The sequence below is a fragment of the Oncorhynchus nerka genome, linkage group LG18, assembly GCF_034236695.1.
Source record: "Oncorhynchus nerka isolate Pitt River linkage group LG18, Oner_Uvic_2.0, whole genome shotgun sequence".
In the NCBI taxonomy this organism is placed as follows: Eukaryota; Metazoa; Chordata; class Actinopteri; order Salmoniformes; family Salmonidae; genus Oncorhynchus; species Oncorhynchus nerka.
In genome coordinates, this window is record NC_088413.1 from 82,767,272 (window position 1) to 82,794,826 (window position 27,555).

Genomic DNA, 27,555 nt, shown 5'->3' on the forward strand with positions numbered 1-27,555 from the left:
GTACCTACCGCGCTCAGGTCTACCCCTCTCCCTCTCCTGACTGCAGTACCTACCACGCTCAGGTCTACCCCTCTCCCTCTCTATCCCTCTCCCTCTCCTGACCGCAGTACCTACCACGCTCAGGTCTACCCCTCTCCCTCTCCTGACCGCAGTACCTACCACGCTCAGGTCTACCCCTCTCCCTCTCTACCCCTCTCCCACTTCTGTACCTACCGCACTCAGGTCTACCCCTCTCCCTCTCTACCCCTCTCCCTCTCCTGTACCTACCGCGCTCCAGACAGAGGCCCTCCAGGAGACACAACGCTGCATGTTGCATGTCTGCAGGGTGGGCGGGGTGAGGGCGTAGGCTGCACAGACAGCGTCCTCCACCACACGGGGCCCTGATGCATCATGGGAGACACACTGCACACTGCGCACCTGGGAGCCGCCGCCACACGATACAGAGCACACGTTCCATTCACCTGTCGACCAGCTGAGACGGGGAGCAGAGAGACGGGAGTCAATAACTGATTCAGAGTCGCTGCATTTGATTCAGAGTCGCTGCATGTGATTCAGAGTGGCTGCATTTGATTCAGAGTGGCTGCATGTGATTCAGAGTGGCTGCATGTGATTCCCACTCTACTGTCTACGTAGCTGCTGCCCACTCTACTGTCTAGGTAGCTGCTGCCCACTCTACTGTCTACGTAGCTGCTGCCCACTCTACTGTCTACGTAGCTGCTGCCCACTCTACTGTCTACGTAGCTGCTGCCCACTCTACTGTCTACGTAGCTGCTGCCCACTCGACTGTCTACGTAGCTGCTGCCCACTCTACTGTCTACGTAGCTGCTGCCCACTCTACTGTCTAGGTAGCTGCTGCCCACTCTACTGTCTACGTAGCTGCTGCCCACTCTACTGTCTACGTAGCTGCTGCCCACTCTACTGTCTAGGTAGCTGCTGCCCACTCTACTGTCTACGTAGCTGCTGCCCACTCTACTGTCTACGTAGCTGCTGCTCACTCTACTGTCTAGGTAGCTGCTGCCCACTCTACTGTCTAGGTAGCTGCTGCCCACTCTACTGTCTAGGTAGCTGCTGCCCACTCTACTGTCTAGGTAGCTGCTGCCCACTCTACTGTCTACGTAGCTGCTGCCCACTCTACTGTCTACGTAGCTGCTGCCCACTCTACTGTCTACGTAGCTGCTGCCCACTCTACTGTCTAGGTAGCTGCTGCCCACTCTACTGTCTAGGTAGCTGCTGCCCACTCTACTGTCTACGTAGCTGCTGCCCACTCTACTGCCTACCTAGCTGCTGCTCACTCTACTGTCTACGTAGCTGCTGCCCACTCTACTGTCTACGTAGCTGCTGCCCACTCTACTGTCTACGTAGCTGCTGCCCACTCTACTGTCTACGTAGCTGCTGCCCACTCTACTGTCTACGTAGCTGCTGCCCACTCTACTGTCTAGGTAGCTGCTGCCCACTCTACTGTCTAGGTAGCTGCTGCCCACTCTACTGTCTAGGTAGCTGCTGCCCACTCTACTGTCTAGGTAGCTGCTGCCCACTCTACTGTCTAGATAGCTGCTGCCCACTCTACTGTCTAGGTAGCTGCTGCCCACTCTACTGTCTAGGTAGCTGCTGCCCACTCTACTGTCTACGTAGCTGCTGCCCACTCTACTGTCTAAGTAGCTGCTGCCCACTCTACTGTCTAAGTAGCAGCTGCCCACTCTACTGTCTAGGTAGCTGCTGCCCACTCTACTGTCTACGTAGCTGCTGCCCACTCTATTGTCTAGGTAGCTGCTGCCCACTCTACTGTCTACGTAGCTGCTGCCCACTCTACTGTCTAGGTAGCTGCTAACCACTCTACTGTCTACGTAGCTGCTGCCCACTCCACTGTCTACGTAGCTGCTGCCCACTCTACTGTCTAAGTAGCTGCTGCCCACTCTACTGTCTAAGTAGCAGCTGCCCACTCTACTGTCTAGGTAGCTGCTGCCCACTCTACTGTCTACGTAGCTGCTGCCCACTCTATTGTCTAGGTAGCTGCTGCCCACTCTACTGTCTACGTAGCTGCTGCCCACTCTACTGTCTAGGTAGCTGCTGCCCACTCTACTGTCTACGTAGCTGCTGCCCACTCCACTGTCTACGTAGCTGCTGCCCACTCTACTGTCTAAGTAGCAGCTGCCCACTCTACTGTCTAGGTAGCTGCTGCCCACTCCACTGTCTAGGTAGCTGCTGCCCACTCTACTGTCTAGGTAGCTGCTGCCCACTCTACTGTCTACGTAGCTGCTGCCCACTCTACTGTCTAGGTAGCTGCTGCCCACTCTACTGTCTACGTAGCTGCTGCCCACTCTACTGTCTAGGTAGCTGCTGCCCACTCTACTGTCTAAGTAGCTGCTGCCCACTCTACTGTCTAGGTAGCTGCTGCCCACTCTACTGTCTAGGTAGCTGCTGCCCACTCTACTGTCTAAGTAGCTGCTGCCCACTCTACTGTCTAGGTAGCTGCTGCCCACTCTACTGTCTAGGTAGCTGCTGCCCACTCCACTGTCTACGTAGCTGCTGCCCAATCTACTGTCTACATTTACATTTACATTTAAGTCATTTAGCAGACGCTCTTATCCAGAGCGACTTACAAATTGGTGCATTCACCTTATGACATCCAGTCTTATTGATGTAACAGAACAACACCAGTGTCTTAATGATGTAACAGAACAACACCGGTGTCTTTATGATGTAACAGAACAACACCGGTGTCTTAATGATGTAACAGAACAACACCAGTGTCTTAATGATGTAACAGAACAACACCGGTGTCTTTATGATGTAACAGAACAACACCAGTGTCTTAATGATGTAACAGAACAACACCAGTGTCTTAATGATGTAACAGAACAACACCAGTGTCTTAATGATGTAACAGAACAACACCGGTGTCTTAATGATGTAACAGAACAACACCAGTGTCTTAATGATGTAACAGAACAACACCGGTGTCTTAATGATGTAACAGAATAAGTGTCTTTATGATGTAACAGAACAAGTGTCTTTATGATGTAACAGAACAAGTGTCTTAATGATGTAACAGAACAAGTGTCTTTATGATGTAACAGAACAACACTACAACTATGTCCCACACTAGCACACTACGTGTTATGCATTGCCAATCTCTCCATTCTATGTAGTGCACATGCTAAGAGTTTAACTATGTTAACAGACAGACAGCAACCCAGCTTAGGGATCAGTGGTCAGGGGTTAAGGGGGTGTAGTTCATGGAAGGGACCTCTGATGCAATTCTAGCATCAAATACTTTCACTCTCATTGGAGAGGAACTTTATCTCTCTCAGTGGAGAGGAACTTTCACTCTCTCAGTGGAGAGGAACTTTATCTCTCTCAGTGGAGAGGAAGCAGGGAGGAGGTGGGAGGAGGAGGATAAGGGAGGAAGCAGGGAGGAGGTGGGAGGAGGAGGATAAGGGAGGAAGCAGGGAGAAGGTGAGAAAAGGAGGATAAGGGAGGAAGCAGGGAGGAGGTGGGAGGAGGATAAGGGAGGAAGCAGGGAGGAGGTGGGAGGAGGAGGATAAGGGAGGAAGCAGGGAGAAGGTGGGAGGAGGAAGATAAGGAGGAAAGAGTGAGGAGGTGGGAGGAGGAGGATAAGGAGGAAGCAGTGAGGAGGTGGGAGGAGGAGGATAAGGGAGGAAGCAGGGAGAAGGTGGGAAGAGGAGGATAAGGGAGGATGCAGGGAGAAGGTGGGAGGATGATAAGGGAGGAAGCAGGGAGGAGGTGGGAGGAGGAGGATAAGGGAGGAAGCAGGGAGAAGGTGGGAAGAGGAGGATAAGGGAGGAAGCAGGGAGAAGGTGGGAGGAGGATAAGGGAGGAAGCAGGGAGGAGATGGGAGGGGGAGGATAACGGAGGAAGCAGGGAGAAGGTGGGAGGAGGATAAGGGAGGAAGCAGGGAGGAGGTGGGAGGAGGAGGATAAGGGAGGAAGCAGGGAGAAGGTGGGAAGAGGAGGATAAGGGAGGAAGCAGGGAGAAGGTGGGAGGAGGATAAGGGAGGAAGCAGGGAGGAGATGGGAGGGGGAGGATAACGGAGGAAGCAGGGAGGATGAGGATAAGGAGGAAGCAGGGAGGAGGTGGGAGGAGGATAAGGGAGGAAGCAGGGAGAAGGTGAGAAGAGGAGGATAAGGGAGGAAGCAGGGAGGAGGTGGGAGGAGGATAAGGGAGGAAGCAGGGAGGAGGTGGGAGGAGGAGGATAAGGGAGGAAGCAGGGAGGAGGTGGGAGGAGGAGGATAAGGAGGAAGCAGTGAGGAGGTGGGAGGAGGAGGATAAGGAGGAAGCAGTGAGGAGGTGGGAGGAGGAGGATAAGGGAGGAAGCAGGGAGAAGGTGGGAAGAGGAGGATAAGGGAGGATGCAGTGAGAAGGTGGGAGGAGGATAAGGGAGGAAGCAGGGAGGAGGTGGGAGGAGGAGGATAAGGGAGGAAGCAGGGAGAAGGTGGGAAGAGGAGGATAAGGGAGGAAGCAGGGAGGAGGGGAGGAGGAGGATAAGGGAGGAAGCAGGGAGAAGGTGGGAAGAGGAGGATAAGGGAGGAAGCAGGGAGAAGGTGGGAGGAGGATAAGGGAGGAAGCAGGGAGGAGATGGGAGGGGGAGGATAACGGAGGAAGCAGGGAGGATGAGGATAAGGGGGAGGAGGTGGGAGGAGGATAAGGGAGGAAGCAGGGAGAAGGTGAGAAGAGGAGGATAAGGGAGGAAGCAGGGAGGAGGTGGGAGGAGGATAAGGGAGGAAGCAGGGAGGAGGTGGGAGGAGGAGGATAAGGGAGGAAGCAGGGAGAAGGTGGGAAGAGGAGGATAAGGGAGGAAGCAGGGAGAAGGTGAGAAGAGGAGGATAAGGGAGGAAGCAGGGAGAAGGTGGGAGGAGGAGGATAAGGGAGGAAGCAGGGAGGAGATGGGAGGGGAAGGATAATGGAGGAAGCAGGGAGGAGGTGGGAGGAGGAGGATAAGGGAGGAAGCAGAGAGAAGGTGGGGGGTGGATAAGGGAGGAAGCAGGGAGGAGGAGGATAAGGGAGGAAGCAAGGAGGAGGAGGATAAGGGAGGAAGCAGGGAGGAGGAGGATAAGGGAGGAAGCAGGTAGGAAGAGGATAAGGGAGGAAGCAAGGAGGAGGTGGGAGGAGGAGGATAAGGGAGGAAGCAGGGAGGAGGAGGATAAGGGATGAAGCAAGGAGGAGGAGGATAAGGGAGGAAGCAGGGAGGAGGAGGATAAGGGAGGAAGCAGGGAGGAGGAGGATAAGGGAGGAAGCAAGGAGGAGGTGGGAGGAGGAGGATAAGGGAGGAAGCAGGGAGAAGGTGTGAGGGGGAGGATAAGGGAGGAAGCAGGGAGGAGGTGAGAAGAGGAGTGAGTGAGGAGAGCTGGATAGAAGGAATGAAAAGTAGGAGGAGACGAGGGAAGGGAGGAGAGCCGAGGTGAGTTCAGTTCACTTGAACGTTCCAGAATGTAAAAAACGTGCTTGAGAGAGAGAGAGAGACAGAGAGAGAGAGAGAGAGAGAGAGAGAGAGAGAGAGAGAGAGAGAGAGAGAGAGAGAGAGAGAAAATACGTGAGTGAGTTTGGATCTCTGAGCTGGATGGTTGCCCCTTGCCTTTGTTCTGGGTCCCGACATGGAAGAACAGGCGTCAACACTAAACACAGACTCACACTGAACTCAAACACATCCCAGGGAGTTGTGCCATACTCTAAATATGTGTTAGATGTGTAGAGACTTAACTTTTAACTTAAAATAAACTGTTTTGGTTTCAAACGGCACCCTATTCCCTAGATAGTGCACAAGAGCCCATAGGGCCCTGGTCAAAAGTAGTGCACTATATAGGGCTCTGGTCTAAAGTAGTGCACTACATAGGGCTCTGGTCAAAAGTAGTGCACTACATAGGGCTCTGGTCAAAAGTAGTGCACTACATAGGGCTCTGGTCAAAAGTAGTGCACTACATAGGCCTCTTGTCTAAAGTAGCGCACTATATAGGGCTCTGGTCTAGGGCTCTGGTCTAAAGTAGTGCACTATATAGGGAATAGGGTGTAATTTTGGATGCGTCCTTGATCTCTGGTATACAACCCCCCCTGTGTTTGAGGTCAAATGTTAAACTAGAGCTTTTTGGAGCAGCGGGGCCACCGTAGGCCCTGTGTTACCTGTACACATATGTTCTGGGGCTTTCAGAGGGCGTCCACACATGTGGCTGATACAGGTATGCCATCCTTTATCAACAGGGACAACAACAACATTACCCACAACAGTGAGACCAGAGAGAGAGAGGAGAGAGGAGAGAGGAGACCAGAGAGAGAGGAGACCAGAGACAGGAGAGAGGAGATCAGAGAGAGGAGACCAGAGAGGAGAGGAAACCAGAGAGAGGAGAGAGGTGATCAGAGAGAGGAGACCATAGAGAGGAGACCAGAGAAAGAGGAGAACAGAGAGAGAGGAGTAAGGATACCATAGAGAGGAGACCAGAGAGAGGGGAGACCAGAGAGAGAGAAGTCCAGAGTGAGAGGAGAGAGGAGAGAGGAGCCAGAGAGAGAGGAGAGGAGACTGGAGAGAGGAGATCAGAGAGAGGAGACCAGAGAGAGAGAGGAGACCAGAGAGAGAGGAGACCAGAGAGAGGAGCCAGACCATAGAGTGAGAAAGAGGGCTCGGCGCTACCCATGCTGTCACTGAAGCCATTGTGGCACAGATACAAGGATGGGCCCCCTTTCTATCTCTATGGCCCAGCCAGACAGCTCCTGTATGGACACACAAACCTACTGAATACAGGTTACCAAGACTAACAAGATTACACTGGACTGTTCTCCTAATGATAGGCTACATCCATTCTCAACATAAAAAATATGAGGATGGAGTCAGGTAGGGGGAGGAGTCAGGTAGGGGGAGGCGTCAGGTAGGAGGAGGAGTCAGGTAGGAGGAGGAGTCAGGTAGGAGGAGGAGTCAGGTAGGAGGAGGAGTCAGGTAGTAGGATGGAATCATGTAGGAGGGGGAGTCAAGTAGGAGGAGGGAGTCAGGTAGGAGGGGGAGTCAGGTAGGAGGATGGAGTCAGGTAGGAGGAGGAGTCAGGTAGGAGGATGGAATCATGTAGGAGGGGGAGTCAAGTAGGAGGAGGAGTCAGGTAGGAGGGGGAGTCAGGTTGGAGGATGGAGTCAGGTAGGAGGGGGAATCAGGTAGGAGGATGGAGTCAGGTAGGAGGGGGAAGCAGGTAGGAGGGGGGAGTCAGGTAGTAGGAGGGAGTCAGGTAGGAGGAGGGAGTCAGGTAGGAAGAGGGAGTCAGGTAGAGGGATGGAGTCAGGTAGAAGGAGGGAGTCAGGTAGGAGGATGGAGTCGGGTAGGAGGAGGGAGTCAGGTAGAGGGAGGGAGTCAGGTAGGAAGATGGAATCAGGTAGGATGATCAGGTAGGAGGAGGAGTCAGGTAGGGAGGAGAGGGGTCAGGTAGGAGGAGTCAGGTAGGATGATGGAGTCAGGTAGGAGGAGGGAGTCAGGTAGAAGGAGATGGAGTCAGGTAGGATGATGGAGTGGAGTCAGGTAGGAGGAGGGAGTCAGGTAGGAGGAGGGAGTCAGGTAGGATGATGAGGAGTCAGGTAGGAGGAGGGAGTCAGGTAGGAGGAGGGAGTCAGGTAGGATGATGGAGTCAGGTAGGAGGAGGGAGTCAGGTAGGAGGAGGAGGGGAGTCAGGTAGGAGGAGGGAGTCAGGTAGGAGGAGGGAGTCAGGTAGAAGGAGGGAGTCAGGTAGGAGGATGGAGTCAGGTAGGAGGAGGAGTCAGGTAGGAGGAGGAGTCAGGGGGGAGGATGGAATCATGTAGGAGGGGGAGTCAAGTAGGAGGAGGGAGTCAGGTAGAAGGGGGAGTCAGGTAGGAGGAGGAGTCAGGTAGGAGGATGGAATCATGTAGGAGGGGGAGTCAAGTAGGAGGAGGGAGTCAGGTAGAAGGGGGAGTCAGGTAGGAGGATGGAGTCAGGTAGGAGGAGGAGTCAGGTAGGAGGATGGATTCATGTAGGAGGGGGAGTCAAGTAGGAGGAGGAGTCAGGTAGGAGGGGGAGTCAGGTAGGAGGATGGAGTCAGGTAGGAGGGGGAATCAGGTAGGAGGATGGAGTCAGGTAGGAGGGGGAAGCAGGTAGGAGGGGGGAGTCAGGTAGTAGGAGGGAGTCAGGAAGGAGGAGGGAGTCAGGTAGTAGGGGAAGTCAGGTAGGAGGAGGGAGTCAGGTAGGAGGGGGAGTCAGGTAGGAGGAGGGAGTCAGGTAGGAGGATGGAATCAGGTAGGAGGAGGGAGTCAGGTAGGAGGGGGAGTCAGGTAGGAAGAGGGAGTCAGGTAGAGGGATGGAGTCAGGTAGAAGGAGGGAGTCAGGTAGGAGTATGGAGTCGGGTAGGAGGAGGGAGTCAGGTAGAGGGAGGGAGTCAGGTAGGAGGATGGAGTCGGGTAGGAGGAGGGAGTCAGGTAGGAGGAGGGAGTCAGGTAGGAGGAGGGAGTCAGGTAGGAGGAGGGAGTCAGGTATGAAGATGGAATCAGGTAGGATGAGGGAGTCAGGTAGGAGGAGGGAGTCGGGTAGGAGGAGGGAATCAGGTAAGAGGAGGGAGTCAGGTAGGAGGAGGGAATCAGGTAGGAGGGGAGTCAGGTAGGAGGAGGGAGTCAGGTAGGAGGTGGGAGTCAGGTAGGAGGAGGAGAGTCAGGTAGGAGGAGGGAGTCAGGTAGGAGGATGGAGTCAGGTAGGAGGAGGAGTCAGGTAGGAGGAGGAGTCAGGTAGGAGGATGGAATCATGTAGGAGGGGGAGTCAAGTAGGAGGAGGGAGTCAGGTAGGAGGGGGAGTCAGGTAGGAGGATGTGGTCAGGTAGGAGGATGGAATCATGTAGGAGGGGGAGTCAAGTAGGAGGAGGAGTCAGGTAGGAGGGGGAGTCAGGTAGGAGGGGAATCAGGTAGGAGGATGGAGTCAGGTAGGAGGGGGAAGCAGGTAGGAGGGGGAGTCAGGTAGTAGGAGGGAGTCGGGTAGGAGGAGGGAGTCAGGTAGTAGGGAGAGTCAGGTAGGAGGAGGGAGTCAGGTAGGAGGAGGGAGTCAGGTAGGAGGATGGAATCAGGTAGGAGGAGGGAGTCAGGTAGGAGGGGGAGTCAGGTAGGAAGAGGGAGTCAGGTAGAGGGATGGAGTCAGGTAGAAGGAGGGAGTCAGGTAGGAGGATGGAGTCGGGTAGGAGGAGGGAGTCAGGTAGAGGGAGGGAGTCAGGTAGGAGGATGGAGTCGGGTAGGAGGAGGGAGTCAGGTAGGAGAAAGGAGTCAGGTAGGAGGAGGGAGTCAGGTAGGAGGATGGAGTCAGGTAGGAGGAGGGAGTCAGGTAGGAAGATGGAATCAGGTAGGATGAGGGAGTCAGGTAGGAGGAGGGAGTCAAGTAGGAGGGAGGGAGTCAGGTAGGAGGGGGAGTCAGGTAGGAGGAGGGAGTCAGGTAGGAGGAGGGAGTCAGGTAGGAGGAGGGAGTCCGGTAGGAGGAGGGAGTAAGGTAGGATGAGGGAGCAGGGAGTCAGGTAGAAGGAGGGAGTCAGGTAGGATGAGGGAGCAGGGAGTCAGGTAGAAGGTGGGAGTCAGGTAGGATGAGGGAGCAGGGAGTCAGGTAGAAGGAGGGAGTCAGGTAGGATGAGGGAGCAGGGAGTCAGGTAGAAGGAGGGAGTCAGGTAGGATGAGGGGAGCAGGGAGTCAGGTAGAAGGAGGAGTCAGGTAGGGATGAGGGAGTCAGGTAGGAGGAGGGAGTCAGGTCAGGAGGAGGAAGTCAGGTAGGAGGGGGAGTCAGGTAGGAGGAGGGAGTCAGGTAGGAGGAGGGAGTCAGGTAGGAGGAGGGAGTCCGGTAGGAGGAGGGAGTCAGGTAGGATGAGGGAGCAGGGAGTCAGGTAGAAGGAGGGAGTCAGGTAGGATGAGGGAGCAGGGAGTCAGGTAGAAGGTGGGAGTCAGGTAGGATGAGGGAGCAGGGAGTCAGGTAGAAGGAGGGAGTCAGGTAGAAGGAGGGAGTCAGGTAGGATGAGGGAGCAGGGAGTCAGGTAGAAGGAGGGAGTCAGGTAGGATGAGGGAGTCAGGTAGGAGGAGGGAGTCAGGTAGGAGGAGGAAGTCAGGTAGGAGGGGGAGTCAGGTAGGAGGAGGGAGTCAGGTAGGAGGAGGGAGTCAGGTAGGAGGAGGGAGTCCGGTAGGAGGAGGGAGTCAGGTAGGATGAGGGAGCAGGGAGTCAGGTAGAAGGAGGGAGTCAGGTAGGATGAGGGAGCAGGGAGTCAGGTAGAAGGTGGGAGTCAGGTAGGATGAGGGAGCAGGGAGTCAGGTAGAAGGAGGGAGTCAGGTAGGATGATGGAGTCAGGTAGGAGGAGGGAGTCAGGTAGGAGGAGGGAGTCAGGTAGGAGGAGGGGGTCAGGTAGGAGGAGGGAGTCAGGTAGGAGGAGGGAGTCAGGTAGGAGGAGGGAGTCAGGTAGAGGGAGGGAGTCAGGTAGGAGGAGGGAGTCCGGTAGGAGGAGGGAGTCAGGTAGGATGAGGGAGCAGGGAGTCAGGTAGAAGGAGGGAGTCAGGTAGGATGATGGAGTCAGGTAGGAGGAGGGAGTCAGGTAGGAGGAGGGAGGAGGGACTCAGGTAGGAGGAGAGAGCAGGGAGTCAGGTAGGAGGAGGGAGTCAGGTAGGAGGAGGGAGTCAGGTAGGAGGAGAGAGCAGGGAGTCAGGTAGGAGGAGGGAGTCAGGTAGGAGGAGGGAGGATGGACTCAGGTAGGAGGAGAGAGCAGGGAGTCAGGTAGGAGGAGGGAGCAGGGAGTCAGGTAGCAGGAGGGAGCAGGGAGTCAGGTAGAAGGAAGGAGTCAGGTAGGAGGAGGAGGCAGGTATTCAGGTAGTAGGAAGGAGTCAGGTAGGAGGAGGGAGCAGGGATTCAGGTAGGAGGAAGGAGTCAGGTAGGAGGAGGGAGCAGGTATTCAGGTAGTAGGAAGGAGGAGGGTAGGAGGAGGGAGCAGGGAGTCAGGTAGGAGGAGGGAGTCAGGTAGGATGAGGGAGCAGGGAGTCAGGTAGAAGGAGGGAGTCAGGTAGGATGAGGGAGCAGGGAGTCAGGTAGAAGGAGGGAGTCAGGTAGGATGAGGGAGCAGGGAGTCAGGTAGAAGGATGGAGTCAGGTAGGAGGAGGGAGTCAGGTAGGAGGAGGGAGGAGGGACTCAGGTAGGAGGAGAGAGCAGGGAGTCAGGTAGGAGGAGGGAGCAGGGAGTCAGGTAGGAGGAGGGAGCAGGGATTCAGGTAGGAGGAAGGAGTCAGGTAGGAGGAAGGAGCAGGGAGTCAGGTAGCAGAAGGAGTCAGGTAGGAGGAGGGAGCAGGGAGTCAGGTAGAAGGAGGGAGCAGGGAGTCAGGTAGGAGGAGGGAGCAGGGAGTCAGGTAGGAGGAGGGAGCAGGGATTCAGGTAGGAGGAAGGAGTCAGGTAGGAGGAAGGAGTCAGGTAGGAAGAGGGAGGAGGGAGGGACTCCACCGACTAGGATTTCCGAAGAACCCGTGTGAACTTTGTGAAAGATAATATCCATTAAGCGTCTCAAAGTAGAAGCGCAGATCTAGGATCTGTCCATATCATCTCATTCATTCTGATCTAGGATCTGTCCATATCATCTCATTCATTCTGATCTAGGATCTGTCCATATCATCTCATTCATTATGATCTAAAAGGCAACACTGACTCTGGGACGCTTCGTGAATCAGCCTTAACACAATCAGTCATAATAAGGTATCACTGTGCTACACCATGTCAGCTTCTCTATCCCTACTTACACAGTCTTCTTCATCACAGCGGCCTCGATAGGTTCAGTCTGTTTAGCACACAGTAACTGGGGTCTGTCTCAAAGTACAGCACATTCCACCATACTGGACGTGGAAATCAGGGCATTCATCTCTGAGCTAGGACGCAAAAGGCGACTGACTGACTTCTGTCTAAGAAAATACAATCAACGTTGCTATCAGACTTACTTTGACGTGCATGACTGTAAACTCACATCACTTCCTTGAACAGCGTCTTGTTCATTTCCCAAAAGGAGTTATTGTGAAATCTAGAGACTTGTAGGAAGTGGCTGACTCACCTCTGCGTCTGAGGACATTGCTGAGTGTTGCAGGTGCGGTTGGTGAGGGGGCGTGGCAAGGCGGAGCACAGGTAGTCTGGGTAGGCCTCGTTATCGATGGCACAGAACACCAGACGAGACTGGTACCCTGGTGGAGGGAGCAGGAAAAGGAATCAGTCCAGCAGGGATGGAAAAAGGTTAACTGGATAATTTGGTCAAAAACAAACAGCATTAACTATTGTTGAGTGGAACAAGAAGAGCAAGAACAAGAACAAGAAGAACAAGAAGAACAAGAAGAACAAGAAGAACAAGATGAACAAGATTAACAAGAACAAGAAGAAAAATAAAAAGAACAAGAACAAGAAGAACAAGAAGAACAAGAATAAGAACAAGAAGAACATGAAGAACAAGAACAAGAAGAACAAGAACAAGAAGAACAACAAGAACAACAAGAAGAACAAGAACAAAAAGAACAAGAACAAGAAGAACAAAAACAAGAAGAACAAGAAAAACAAGAAGAAGAACAAGAAGAACAAGAAGAACAAGAACAAGAAGAACAAGAACAAGAAGAACAAAAACAAGAAGAACAAGAAGAAGAACAAGAACAAGAACAAGAAGAAGAAGAAGAAGAACAAGAAGAACAAGAACAAGAAGAACAAGAACAAGAAGAACAAGAAGAACAAGAACAAGAACCAGAACATGGGATGAGTATGAACAAGTCAAAGCGAGGAAGAACATGACGTAAAAAACATAAAGACCCCAGTGACAGACTAGAGTAAGGAGGGACACATACCTGAGCCACACTCTCTGCTGCAGGCAGCCCAGGAGCCGAAGCTCCAGTAGTGACCCTCTCTGGAGTGACCGTTAGGGAGGTAGTACTCGTACTCTACTCCCTGGTTATGTTCCTGGCTGATCAACTGGGGGGCAGAAGGAAAGGTTCGATCATCTGGGGATCTGTATCAACACTGGTATATTTGATGAAAGATTAGCGTTACTGACACTGAGTTTGCAAATAGGGTCGGCATCTGAAAATAAACTACATGACCATAAGTATGTGGACACCTTGCTCATCATACATCTCTTTCCATAATCACGGGCATTAATATGGGGTTGGTCCCCCCCTTTTTGCTGCCTCCACTCTTCTGGGAAGGCTTTCCACTAGATGTTGGAACATTGCTGCTATAACAGCCTCCACCCTTCTGGGAAGGCTTTCCACTAGATGTTGGAACATTGCTGCTATAACAGCCTCCACTCTTCTGGGAAGGCTTTCCACTAGATGTTGGAACATTGCTGCTATAACAGCCTCCACTCTTCTGGGAAGGCTTTCCACTAGATGTTGGAACATTGCTGCTATAACAGCCTCCACCCTTCTGGGAAGGCTTTCCACTAGATGTTGGAACATTGCTGCTATAACAGCCTCCACTCTTCTGGGAAGGCTTTCCACTAGATGTTGGAACATTGCTGCTATAACAGCCTCCACTCTTCTGGGAAGACTTTCCACTAGATGTTGGAACATTGCTGCTATAACAGCCTCCACTCTTCTGGGAAGGCTTTCCACTAGATGTTGGAACATTGCTGCTATAACAGCCTCCACTCTTCTGGGAAGGCTTTCCACTAGATGTTGGAACATTGCTGCTATAACAGCCTCCACTCTTCTGGGAAGACTTTCCACTAGATGTTGGAACATTGCTGCTATAACAGCCTCCACTCTTCTGGGAAGGCTTTCCACTAGATGTTGGAACATTGCTGCTATAACAGCCTCCACCCTTCTGGGAAGGCATTCCACTAGATGTTGGAACATTGCTGCTATAACAGCCTCCACTCTTCTGGGAAGGCTTTCCACTAGATGTTGGAACATTGCTGCTATAACAGCCTCCACTCTTCTGGGAAGACTTTCCACTAGATGTTGGAACATTGCTGCTATAACAGCCTCCACTCTTCTGGGAAGGCTTTCCACTAGATGTTGGAACATTGCTGCTATAACAGCCTCCACTCTTCTGGGAAGGTTTTCCACTAGATGTTGGAACATTGCTGTGGGGGACTTGCTTCCATTCAGCCACGAGCATTAGTGAGGTCAGGCGCTGATGTTGGGCGATTTAGGCCTGACTCGCAGTCAGCGTTCCAATTCATCCCAAAGGTGTTCGATGGGTTTGAAGTCAGGGCTCTGTGGAGGCCAGTCAAGTTATTCCACACCGATTTTGACAAACCATTTCTGTATGGACCTCGCTTTGTGCACAGGGGCATTGTCATGCTGAAACAGGAAAGAGCCTTCCCCAAACTGTTGCCACAAAGTTGGAAGCACAGAATCGTCTAGAATGTCATGGTATGCTTTAGCGTTAAGATTTCCCTTCACTAGAACTAAGGGGCCTGAACCATGAAAAAAAAGCCCTAGACCATTATTCCTCCTCCACCAAACTTTACAGTTGGCATTCTGCATTGGGGCAGGTAGCGTTCTCCTGGCATCTGCCAAACCCAGATTTGTCAGTCGGACTGCCAGATGGTGAAGCGTGATACATCACTCCAGAGAACATGATTCCACTTCTTCATGGAAATCCATTTCACAAAACTCTCAATGAACAGTTATTGTGCTGAAGTTGCTCCCAGAGGCAGTTTAGAACTCGATAGTGAGGGTTGCAACCGAGGACACACGGTTTTTACGCGCTACCATCTTCAGACCTCGGTGGTTCCGTTCTGTGAGCTTGTGTGGCCTACCACTTCGCGGCTGAGCCGTTGTTGCTCCTAGACGTTCCCACTTCCCAATAACACCACTTATAGTTGACCGGGGCAGTTCTAGCAGGGCCAGAAATTTGACATACTGACGTGTGACGATCCTATGACGGTGCCACGTTGAAGGTCACTGAGCTCTTCAGTAATTCTACTGCCAATGTTTGTCCATGGAGATTGCATGGCTGTGTGTCAGCAACAGGTGTGACTCAATTAGCCGAATACACTCATTTGAAGGGGTGTCCACATACTGTTGTATATATAGTGCAGTTGGGAGTCAGTTCCCAAATCTGTTGGAGCTGTCTTGCCAACTCCTATGGTCGTTGTTAGCAAGACAGCACAAACAGACTACATATCTGGGAGTCTGTTTCAACAATGGTATGTGTAGTATAAGTTCACCCTTACTACCAAGGATTATACTTGTATAAAAGGGTTCGTAAAGGTCTCTTCAACTTTCTCCATAGGAAATCCCTTTTAAGTTCCATGTAGAATCCTCTGTGGGAAGGGTTCTAACTGGAACCAAAAAGGGTTCTCCAAAGGGTTCTCCAAAGGGTTCTTCAAAGGGTTCTGGTTCTCCAAAGGGTTCTCCAAAGGGTTCTCCAAAGGGTTCTCCTAAGGGTTCTCCAAAGGGTTCTTCTATGAGGACAGAACCTTTTCTTCTAAGAGTGTAGTACCAGATAACGTTTATTTTTAATATTTTACTTGCAAAATGTAAATGTACTTAAAAGAAACATAAACCCAAATGTTTCAGGTCGATAACAGCTGATGTGTTCATCTCTATTGATTTATCATGTAGGCCTACAGTTGCGCCGTGTGTGTGTGTGTGCGTGCGTGCGTGTCTGTCTAGTTGCTATGTGTGAGCAACATGCATGTAAAACCCAAAGACACATTTCCCATTCCACAAGAATGGGACAATAAAGTTTTGAATCTGAATCTAAATCGGGCACCCTATTCTGTACATAGTGCGCGCTAAATAGGGAATAGGGTGTCGTTTTGGACGCTCTGACCTCTATAACTAGTGGCTCGGTGGTGGGTCCGCGGCCGATGATGGTCTCAGGAGTCATCTCTCCCTCAGCCCCTCTCTGGTAGTATAGCATGGTGCCTGCTACTGGAGTGGCCCTGGAGAACTCAATCACCCAGTGGCCGTTCAGGTAGTACTCACCACGCAGGTTCTTAACGGCTGGTGGTAGACACAGTAGCCTTGGTTACAGACACAGTAGCCTTGGTTACAGTCACAGTCATTAAATAGAGTTCTCCTCGGACACAGTAGCCTTGGTTACAGACACAGTAGCCTTGGTTACAGTCACAGTCATTAAATAGAGTTCTCCTCGGACACAGTAGCCTTGGTTACAGACACAGTGGCCTTGGTTACAGACACAGTCATTAAATAGAGTTCTCCTCGTACACAGTAGCCTTGGTTACAGTCACAGTCATTAAATAGAGTTCTCCTCGGACACAGTAGCCTTGGTTACAGACACAGTAGACTTGGTTACAGACACAGTAGCCTTGGTTACAGACACAGTCATTAAATAGAGTTTTCCTCGTACACAGTAACCTTGGTTACAGTCGCAGTCATTAAATAGAGTTCTCCTCTTACACAGTAGCCTTGGTTACAGACACAGTAGCCTTGGTTACAGTCACAGTCATTAAATAGAGTTCTCCTCGTACACAGTAGCCTTGGTTACAGTCGCAGTCATTAACGCAGTCATTAAATAGAGTTCTCCTCGGACACAGTAGCCTTGGTTACAGTCACAGTGGCCTTGGTTACAGACACAGTCATTAAATAGAGTTCTCCTCGGACACAGTAGCCTTGGTTACAGTCACAGTCATTAAATAGAGTTCTCCTCGGACACAGTAGCCTTGGTTACAGTCACAGTCATTAAATAGAGTTCTCCTCGGGCACAGTAGCCTTGGTTACAGACACAGTCATTAAATAGAGTTCTCCTCGGACACAGTAGCCTTGGTTACAGTCACAGTCATTAAATAGAGTTCTCCTCGGACACAGTAGCCTTGGTTACAGTCACAGTCATTAAATAGAGTTCTCCTCTACATACTCATGTTGTCATGATAAGATTGAACTCTTGATCTTAAATGCCGCCTCACTGATCTTAATGACATTTAATGTACAGGACAGTTGATAGCTATATCGTCTGTCTAGCCTAACCATTAACCATTAACCATTTAATGTACAGGACAGTTGATAGCTATATCGTCTGTCTAGCCTAACCATTAACCATTAACCATTTAATGTACAGGACAGTTGATAGCTATATCGTCTGTCTAGCCTAACCATTAACCATTAACCATCCAGTTGTCCAAGGAATGAAGTCCTCACCCAGGTAGTTACGAGTGGCAACAGTCTCTCCGATGCGGATGGAGGTGGCTCCCACAGGGATGATAAACATCTGGTTATAGCCTGGGAGGGAGGGAGGAGAACAGGACAGATAGAACAGCTGGTTATAGCCTGGGAGGGAGGAGAACAGGACAGATAGAACAGCTGGTTATAGCCTGGGAGGGAGGAGAACAGGAGAGATAGAACAGCTGGTTATAGTCTGGGAGGGAGGAGAACAGGACAGATAGAACAGCTGGTTATAACCTGGGAGGGAGGAGAACAGGACAGATAGAACAGCTGGTTATAGTCTGGGAGGGAGAAGAACAGGAGAGATAGAACAGCTGGTTATAGTCTGGGAGGGAGGAGAACAGGAGAGATAGAACAGCTGGTTATAGTCTGGGAGGGAGGAGAACAGGAGAGATAGAACAGCTGGTTATAACCTGGGAGGGAGGAGAACAGGAGAGATAGAACAGCTGGTTATAGTCTGGGAGGGAGGAGAACAGGAGAGATAGAACAGCTGGTTATAACCTGGGAGGGAGGAGAACAGGAGAGATAGAACAGCTGGTTATAACCTGGGAGGGAGGAGAACAGGAGAGATAGAACAGCTGGTTATAGTCTGGGAGGGAGGAGAACAGGATAGATAGAACAGCTGGTTATAGTCTGGGAGGGAGGAGAACAGGAGAGACAGAACAGCTGGTTATAGCCTGGGAGAGAAGGGACACAAAGGGGGAACACCTGGTTATACCCTGGGAGAGAAGGGACACAAAGGGGGAACACCTGGTTATACCCTGGGAGAGAAAGGACACCTGGTTATACCCTGGGGGAGAAAGGACACCTGGTTATACCCTGGGAGAGAAAGGACACCTGGTTATACCCTGGGAGAGAAAGGACACCTGGTTATACCCTGGGAGAGAAAGGACACCTGGTTATACCCTGGGAGAGAAAGGACACCTGGTTATACCCTGGGAGAGAAGGGACACCTGGTTATACCCTGGGAGAGAAAGGACACCTGGTTATACCCTGGGAGAGAAAGGACACCTGGTTATACCCTGGGGGAGAAGGGACACCTGGTTATACCCTGGGAGAGAAGGGACACCTGGTTATACCCTGGGAGAGAAGGGACACCTGGTTATACCCTGGGAGAGAAGGGACACCTGGTTATACCCTGGGAGAGAAGGGACACCTGGTTATACCCTGGGAGAGAAGGGACACCTGGTTATACCCTGGGGGAGAAGGGACACCTGGTTATACCCTGGGAGAGAAGGGACACCTGGTTATACCCTGGGAGAGAAGGGACACCTGGTTATACCCTGGGAGAGAAAGGACACCTGGTTATACCCTGGGGAGAAGGGACACCTGGCTATACCCTGGGAGAGAAAGGACACCTGGTTATACCCTGGGGGAGAAGGGACACCTGGTTATACCCTGGGAGAGAAAGGACACCTGGTTATACCCTGGGAGAGAAAGGACACCTGGTTATACCCTGGGGGAGAAGGGACACCTGGTTATACCCTGGGAGAGAAAGGACACCTGGTTATACCCTGGGGGAGAAGGGACACCTGGTTATACCCTGGGAGAGAAAGGACACCTGGTTATACCCTGGGGAAGAAAGGGCACCTGGTTATACCCTGGGGGAGAAGGGACACCTGGTTATACCCTGGGGGAGAAGGGACACCTGGTTATACCCTGGGAGAGAAGGGACACCTGGTTATACCCTGGGAGAGAAGGGACACCTGGTTATACCCTGGGGGAGAAGGGACACCTGGTTATACCCTGGGAGAGAAGGGACACCTGGTTATACCCTGGGAGAGAAGGGACACCTGGTTATACCCTGGGGGAGAAGGGACACCTGGTTATACCCTGGGAGAGAAGGGACACCTGGTTATACCCTGGGAGAGAAGGGACACCTGGTTATACCCTGGGAGAGAAGGGACACCTGGTTATACCCTGGGAGAGAAGGGACACAAAGGGGGGGTGGGACAGAACACATCAGTGGACAACCAGAGTTACTACCGTTGTTGACACTAAAACTTTGTGACAAACTATCGCTAGAAGACGCCGGAGCCCTGTGGAGGCATTCTATTGGTCTGCCAATACCACAGCATGAACTTTGTAGAGCCCACAACTGCCCCATGGGGAAGCACTGCCATAAATGGAAATGTGAGGTGAAAGGGACAATCTGTACTAAGGTTGAAAAATTCCAGTAAACTTTCAAAACATTCCCAGGTTTTCCAGAAATCCTGGTAGGAGGATTCCCGAATTTGCTTCTTATTCCATTATGATTCTAGGAATTTTCTAACCGGGATTTCTGTAAACCCTAGGAATTTTGGGAAAGTTAGCAGAATTTTGCAACCCTAATCTGTACCTTACCTTTGGGCAGGTTGTTAATATTGAAGGTACTCCTAACTGGGTAGCAGGACTGTCCGTTGCCCCCACACTGCAGACAGGGGTCCTCCTGCTGGGGGGACTCCAGCATGTTGTCACAGCCCAGACGCTGGAGGGGGGAGGGGAGCCAGAGAGAAGAAGAGAGACAAGGATATGGGTCAGATAGATAGAGTATGGGTTAGGTAGATAGAGTATGGGTTAGGTAGATAGAGTATGGGTTAGGTAGATAGAGTATGGGTTAGGTAGATAGAGTATGGGTCAGATAGATAGAGTATGGGTTAGGTAGATAGAGTATGGGTTAGGTAGATAGAGTATGGGTTAGATAGATAGAGTATGGGTTAGGTAGATAGAGTATGGGTTAGGTAGATAGAGTATGGGTCAGATAGATAGAGTATGGGTTAGGTAGATAGAGTATGGGTTAGGTAGATAGAGTATGGGTTAGGTAGATAGAGTATGGGTTAGGTAGATAGAGTATGGGTTAGATAGATAGAGTATGGGTTAGGTAGATAGAGTATGGGTTAGGTAGATAGAGTATGGGTTAGGTAGATAGAGTATGGGTTAGGTAGATAGATAGATAGAGTATGGGTCAGATAGATAGAGTATGGGTTAGGTAGATAGAGTATGGGTTAGGTAGATAGAGTATGGGTTAGGTAGATAGAGTATGGGTTAGGTAGATAGAGTATGGGTCAGATAGATAGAGTATGGGTCAGATAGATAGAGTATGGGTTAGGTAGATAGAGTATGGGTTAGGTAGATAGAGTATGGGTTAGATAGATAGAGTATGGGTTAGGTAGATAGAGTATGGGTTAGATAGATAGAGTATGGGTTAGATAGATAGAGTATGGGTTAGGTAGATAGAGTATGGGTTAGGTAGATAGAGTATGGGTTAGGTAGATAGAGTATGGGTTAGGTAGATAGAGTATGGGTTAGGTAGATAGAGTATTTAGGTGGGACGGTAGGGTGTTTAGATACATCCATGGGTTAGATAGAACACAATCTAGATATGGGTTAGGTAGATAGACACACAGTATGGGTTAGGTAGATAGAGACATGGGTTAGGTAGATACCTGGGTTAGGTAGATCCACATGGGTTAGGTAGATCCACACACACAGCCTACCTTAGGTAGATATCCATCCATCTTTATGGTAGAACACAATCTAGATATGGATGCTGTATGACCATCCACACACACAGCCTACCTTACAGACACCATCCACACACACAGCCTACCTTACAGACTCCATCCACACACACACAGCCTACCTTACAGACACCATCCACACACACAGCCTACCTTACAGACACCATCCACACACACACAGCCTACCTTACAGACACCATCCACACACACAGCCTACCTTACAGACACCATCCACACACACAGCCTACCTTACAGACACCATCCACACACACAGCCTACCTTACAGACACCATCCACACACACACAGCCTACCTTACAGACACCATCCACACACACACAGCCTACCTTACAGACACCATCCACACACACAGCCTACCTTACAGACACCATCCACACACACACAGCCTACCTTACAGACACCATCCACACACACGTCTTTCCTCCCAGGGTGGCAGGGCGTGCCGTCAACCACAGCTGTCTTGTGGCGGTAGAAGAAGTTCTCTCCCCTGGGTATACAGTTCAGCTCACAAGGGTTGTCTGCTGGTGGGGCGAGACGCACACACACACACGCGCGCATGCACGCACGCACGCACGCACACACACACACACGCGCGAACACACACACACACAAACGCACACATGCACGCACACGCACGCACGCACACACACACACACACACACAAACGCACACATGCATGCACGCACGCACACACACACACACACGCACACACACGCGCGCGCACACACGCACGCACGCACGCATGCACACACACGCGAACACACACACACACAAAACGCACACATGCACGCACGCACGCACACACATACGAACACACACACACACACGCACGCACGCACACACACAAGAACACACATACACAAACACACACATGCACGCACGCACGCACCCACGCACACACACACGAACACACACACACACACACAAACGCACACATGCACGCACGCACACACACGCACGCACGCACGCACACACACACACACAAACACACACACACACAAACACACATTCAGTTGACCTTTTCTCATTTGTAGTCATCATAACTTAAGCAGTAATATATTTAAATGGTCATCTGAACATTGTTGTTCAGTTCTCCTGTATTCCAAGTCAACACATACAATATACTATCATTACCAAACCTTACACCCCTAATTACAGTATAGAGTCATTACCAAACCTTATACCCCTAATGACAGTATAGAGTCATTACCAAACCTTATACCCCTAATGACAGTATAGAGTCACTACCAAACCTTATACCCCTAATGACAGTATAGAGTCCCTACCAAACCTTACACCCCTAATTACAGTATAGAGTCATTACCAAACCTTATACCCCTAATTACAGTATAGAGTCATTACCAAACCTTACACCCCTAATTACAGTATAGAGTCATTACCAAACCTTACACCCCTAATTACAGTACAGAGTCATTACCAAACCTTACACCCCTAATTACAGTATAGAGTCATTACCAAACCTTATACCCCTAATTACAGTATAGAGTCATTACCAAACCTTATACCCCTAATTACAGTATAGAGTCACTACCAAACCTTACACCCCTAATTACAATATACTATCATTACCAAACCTTATACCCCTAATGACAGTATAGAGTCATTACCAAACCTTATACCCCTAATGACAGTATAGAGTCATTACCAAACCTTATACCCCTCATGACAGTATAGAGTCACTACCAAACCTTATACCCCTAATGACAGTATAGAGTCCCTACCAAACCTTATACCCCTAATTACAGTATAGAGTCATTACCAAACCTTATACCCCTAATTACAGTATAGAGTCATTACCAAACCTTATACCCCTAATTACAGTATAGAGTCATTACCAAACCTTATACCCCTAATTACAGTATAGAGTCATTACCAAACCTTATACCCCTAATTACAGTATAGAGTCACTACCAAACTGTATACCCCTAATGACAGTATAGAGTCCCTACCAAACCTTATACCCCTAATTACAGTATAGAGTCATTACCAAACCTTATACCCCTAATTACAGTATAGAGTCATTACCAAACCTTATACCCCTAATTACAGTATAGAGTCACTACCAAACTGTATACCCCTAATGACAGTATAGAGTCCCTACCAAACTGTATACCCATAATTACAGTATAGAGTCATTACCAAACCTTATACCCCTAATGACAGTATAGAGTCATTACCAAACCTTATACCCCTAATGACAGTATAGAGTCACTACCAAACCTTATACCCCTAATGACAGTATAGAGTCCCTACCAAACCTTACACCCCTAATTACAGTATAGAGTCATTACCAAACCTTATACCCCTAATTACAGTATAGAGTCATTACCAAACCTTATACCCCCTAATTACAGTATAGAGTCATTACCAAACCTTATACCCCTAATTACAGTATAGAGTCATTACACAAACCTTATACCCCTAATTACAGTATAGAGTCACTATACCCCTAATTACAAACTGTATACCCCTAATGACAGTATAGAAACCTTATACCTAATGACAGTATAGAGTCCCTACCAAACCTTATACCCCTAATTACAGTATAGAGTCATTACCAAACCTTATACCCCTAATTACAGTATAGAGTCATTACCAAACCTTATACCCCTAATTACAGTATAGAGTCACTACCAAACTGTATACCCCTAATGACAGTATAGAGTCCCTACCAAACTGTATACCCCTAATGACTTGCCACAATTCTCCTGTCCTGACTCACCTCCATAGTATATGTATAAATGTATAATGACCCGGCCCTCAGACCCTCCTGACTCACCTCCATAGTATGGGAACTGTATAAAGCCCCGGCCCTCAGGCCCTCCTGACTCACCTCCATAGTATGGGAGCTGTATAAAGCCCCGGCCCTCAGACCCTCCTGACTCACCTCCATAGTATGGGAGCTGTATAAAGCCCCGGCCCTCAGGCCCTCCTGACTCACCTCCATAGTATGGGAGCTGTATAAAGCCCCGGCCCTCAGGCCCTCCTGACTCACCTCCATAGTATGGGAGCCATTTGTATCGTTTTCCCTGGAAGTCAGATCCATCAAACTGAGAACACTGTTCCTCTCTGAAGTCTCTGGATCCCCCTGGGCAGTCCTGGGTGACACACCACGAGAGGGATGGGGTTAGAGGTTAGAGGTCAGGGGTCAGGGCATTGGCAGTAAAGACAGCGCACTATTGTATAACACCTTCCAATGTCTCGGTATGAACACATAGACATAGCACACAACACATAGACATAGCACACAACACATAGACATAGCACACAACACATAGACATAGCACACAACACATAGACATAGCTCACAACACATAGACATAGCACACAACACATAGACATAGCACACAACACATAGACATAGCACACAACACATAGACATAGCACACAACACATAGACATAGCACACAACACATAGACATAGCACACAACACATAGACATAGCACACAACACATAGACATAGCACACAACACATAGACATAGCACACAACACATAGACATAGCACACAACACATAGACATAGCACACAACACATAGACATAGCACACAACACATAGACATAGCACACAACACATAGACATAGCACACAACACATAGACATAGCACACAACACATAGACATAGCACACAACACATAGACATAGCACACAACACATAGACATAGCACACAACACATAGACATAGCACACAACACATAGACATAGCACACAACACATAGACATAGCACACAACACATAGACATAGCACACAACACATAGACATAGCACACAACACATAGACATAGCACACAACACATAGACATAGCACACAACACATAGACATAGCACACAACACATAGACATAGCTCACAACACATAGACATAGCACACAACACATAGACATAGCACACAACACATAGACATAGCACACAACACATAGACATAGCACACAACACATAGACATAGCACACAACACATAGACATAGCACACAACACATAGACATAGCTCACAACACATAGACATAGCACACAACATATAGACATAGCACACACATAGACATAGCACACAACACATAGACATAGCACACAACACATAGACATAGCACACAACACATAGACATAGCACACAACACATAGACATAGCACACAACACATAGACATATCACACAACACATAGACATAGCACTCACAACACATAGACATAGCTCACAACACATAGACATAGCTCACAACACATAGACATAGCTCACAACACATAGACATAGCACACAACACATAGACATAGCACACAACACATAGACATAGCACACAACACATAGACATAGCACACAACACATAGACATAGCTCACAACACATAGACATAGCACACAACACATAGACATAGCACACAACACATAGACATAGCACACAACACATAGACATAGCACACAACACATAGACATAGCACACAACACATAGACATAGCACACAACACATAGACATAGCACACAACACATAGACATAGCACACAACACATAGACATAGCACACAACACATAGACATAGCACACAACACATAGACATAGCACACAACACATAGACATAGCACACAACACATAGACATAGCACACAACACATAGACATAGCACACAACACATAGACATAGCACACAACACATAGACATAGCACACAACACATAGACATAGCACACAACACATAGACATAGCACACAACACATAGACATAGCACACAACACATAGACATAGCACACAACACATAGAACGGACGGTATAGTTGATCCCTTTAGTAAAAACATAAGCTGTTGCAGAGAAAAGTATTTAATGTGGAGGTAATGACTAACGGAGAATAAACTATTCGCTCTATAACAACTGATCTGACAACTGTGAGAGAGTTACACCAACAGTAAGTCCAATTTGTAAGTCGCTCTGGATAAGAGCGTCTGCTAAATGACTTAAATGTTAAATGTAAATGTAAGTCTATGTAAATGCAGACATAAAGCAGATGTATTATATCCATCAGGGAGGATGACGTACAGACAGAGAGGATGACGTAGAGACAGAGAGGAACTCTAGAGGTGACTATCTATCAGAGAGGATGACGTACAGACAGAGAGGATGACGTACAGACAGAGAGGATGATGTAGAGACAGAGAGGAAGAGAGGTGACTATCTATCAGAGAGGATGACGTATAGACAGAGAGGATGACGTACAGACAGAGAGGATGACGTACAGACAGAGAGGAACTCTAGAGGTGACTATCTATCAGAGAGGATGAAGTAGAGACAGAGAGGAAGAGAGGTGACTATCTATCAAAGAGGATGACGTAGAGACAGAGAGGATGACGTACAGACAGAGAGGATGACGTACAGACAGAGAGGATGACGTACAGACAGAGAGGAACTCTAGAGGTGACTATCTATCAGAGAGGATGACGTATAGACAGAGAGGAACTCTAGAGGTGACTATCTATCAGAGAGGATGACGTACAGACAGAGAGGACCATCCAGAGGTGACTATCTATCAGAGGATGACGTAGAGACAGAGAGGATGACGTACAGACAGAGAGGAACATCCAGAGGTGACTATCTATCAGAGAGGATGACGTAGAGACAGAGAGGACCATCCAGAGGTGACTATCTATCAGAGAGGATGACGTACAGACAGAGAGGAACATCCAGAGGTGACTATCTATCAGAGAGAATGACGTACAGACAGAGAGGATGACGTACAGACAGAGAGGATGACATACAGACAGAGAGGATGACGTACAGACAGAGAGGATGACGTACAGACAGAGAGGATGACATACAGACAGAGAGGATGACGTACAGACAGAGAGGATGACGTACAGACAGAGAGGAACATCCAGAGGTGACTATCTATCAGAGAGGATGACGTAGAGACAGAGAGGAACTCTAGAGGTGACTATCTATCAGAGAGGATGACGTACAGACAGAGAGGATGACGTACAGACAGAGAGGAACATCCAGAGGTGACTATCTATCAGAGAGGATTACGTACAGACAGAGAGGAACATCCAGAGGTGACTATCTATCAGAGAGGATGACGTACAGACAGAGAGGATGACGTAGAGACAAAGAGGATGACGTACAGACAGAGAGGATTACGTACAGACTGAGAGGATGACGTAGAGACAGAGAGGAACAGAGATGACTATCTATCAGAGAGGATGACGTAGAGACAGAGAGGAACATCCAGAGGTGACTATCTATCAGAGACGATGACGTACAGACAGAGAGGATGACGTACAGACTGAGAGGATGACGTACAGACTGAGAGGATGACGTAGAGACAGAGAGGATGACGTACAGACAGAGAGGATGACGTACAGACTGAGAGGATGACGTAGAGACAGAGAGGAACAGAGATGACTATCTATCATCAATCATGGTGAGAAGAGGGTTTAATGGGTGAACCACAGGAACTTACCTGACATCAAGACCCACATAGTAAAGCCTTAAGGATTAAGAACCTGTGAATCAGATTGAAAACACCTCTAAGGGAAGTACTTAGGCACTACACCAAGAAAGTTGTTTACCTGGATGTTACATGAGCGGTAGGACTTGTCTGGCCCCACACAGTTGTTCCCTCCATCAGTCCTACCGACCAAGAAACAGAGAAAATAACCATAAGTTATTCATTGATTAAACCAGTTCTGTTCTGTCTTGCCACGACATGTTTAGCATGACAATGACCTAGGACTTGGCAAGACAGCACAAACAGATCTGGGACCAGGCTATATTAAGTGGGCTCAGAGCTCCAAGTTGAAGTTCATCCTAGGTACAGATCGGGGACTTAGCCTCCTCCTCCTCTTACTCATCCTCCTCCTCTTCCTCCTCCTCCTTTGCATTCTCCTCCTCCTCTTCATATTCCTCTTCTTCCTCCTCCTCCTTTTCCTCCTCCTCTTCTTCCTCCTC

At 49.5% G+C, this 27,555-nt stretch overlaps 1 protein-coding gene across 1 annotated transcript in view; it reads right to left on the minus strand.

Moving 5' to 3' along the window:
- LOC115114927 (papilin-like) overlaps positions 1 to 27,315 on the minus strand; it is a 78,089-nt gene extending 50,774 nt beyond the window's left edge. Inside the window, exons 1-10 of the mRNA XM_065003385.1 lie at positions 27,308 to 27,315; positions 27,177 to 27,237; positions 23,635 to 23,737; positions 21,009 to 21,139; positions 19,443 to 19,566; positions 17,076 to 17,156; positions 15,748 to 15,920; positions 12,810 to 12,933; positions 12,038 to 12,164; positions 268 to 472 (exon numbers count right to left, since the gene is read on the minus strand). Of these exons, the coding sequence (XP_064859457.1) occupies positions 268 to 472; positions 12,038 to 12,164; positions 12,810 to 12,933; positions 15,748 to 15,920; positions 17,076 to 17,156; positions 19,443 to 19,566; positions 21,009 to 21,139; positions 23,635 to 23,737; positions 27,177 to 27,237; positions 27,308 to 27,315 (1,137 nt within the window). The remainder of the gene's footprint in view (positions 1 to 267; positions 473 to 12,037; positions 12,165 to 12,809; positions 12,934 to 15,747; positions 15,921 to 17,075; positions 17,157 to 19,442; positions 19,567 to 21,008; positions 21,140 to 23,634; positions 23,738 to 27,176; positions 27,238 to 27,307) is intronic.
- Between the last annotated feature and the right edge of the window lie 240 nt (positions 27,316 to 27,555).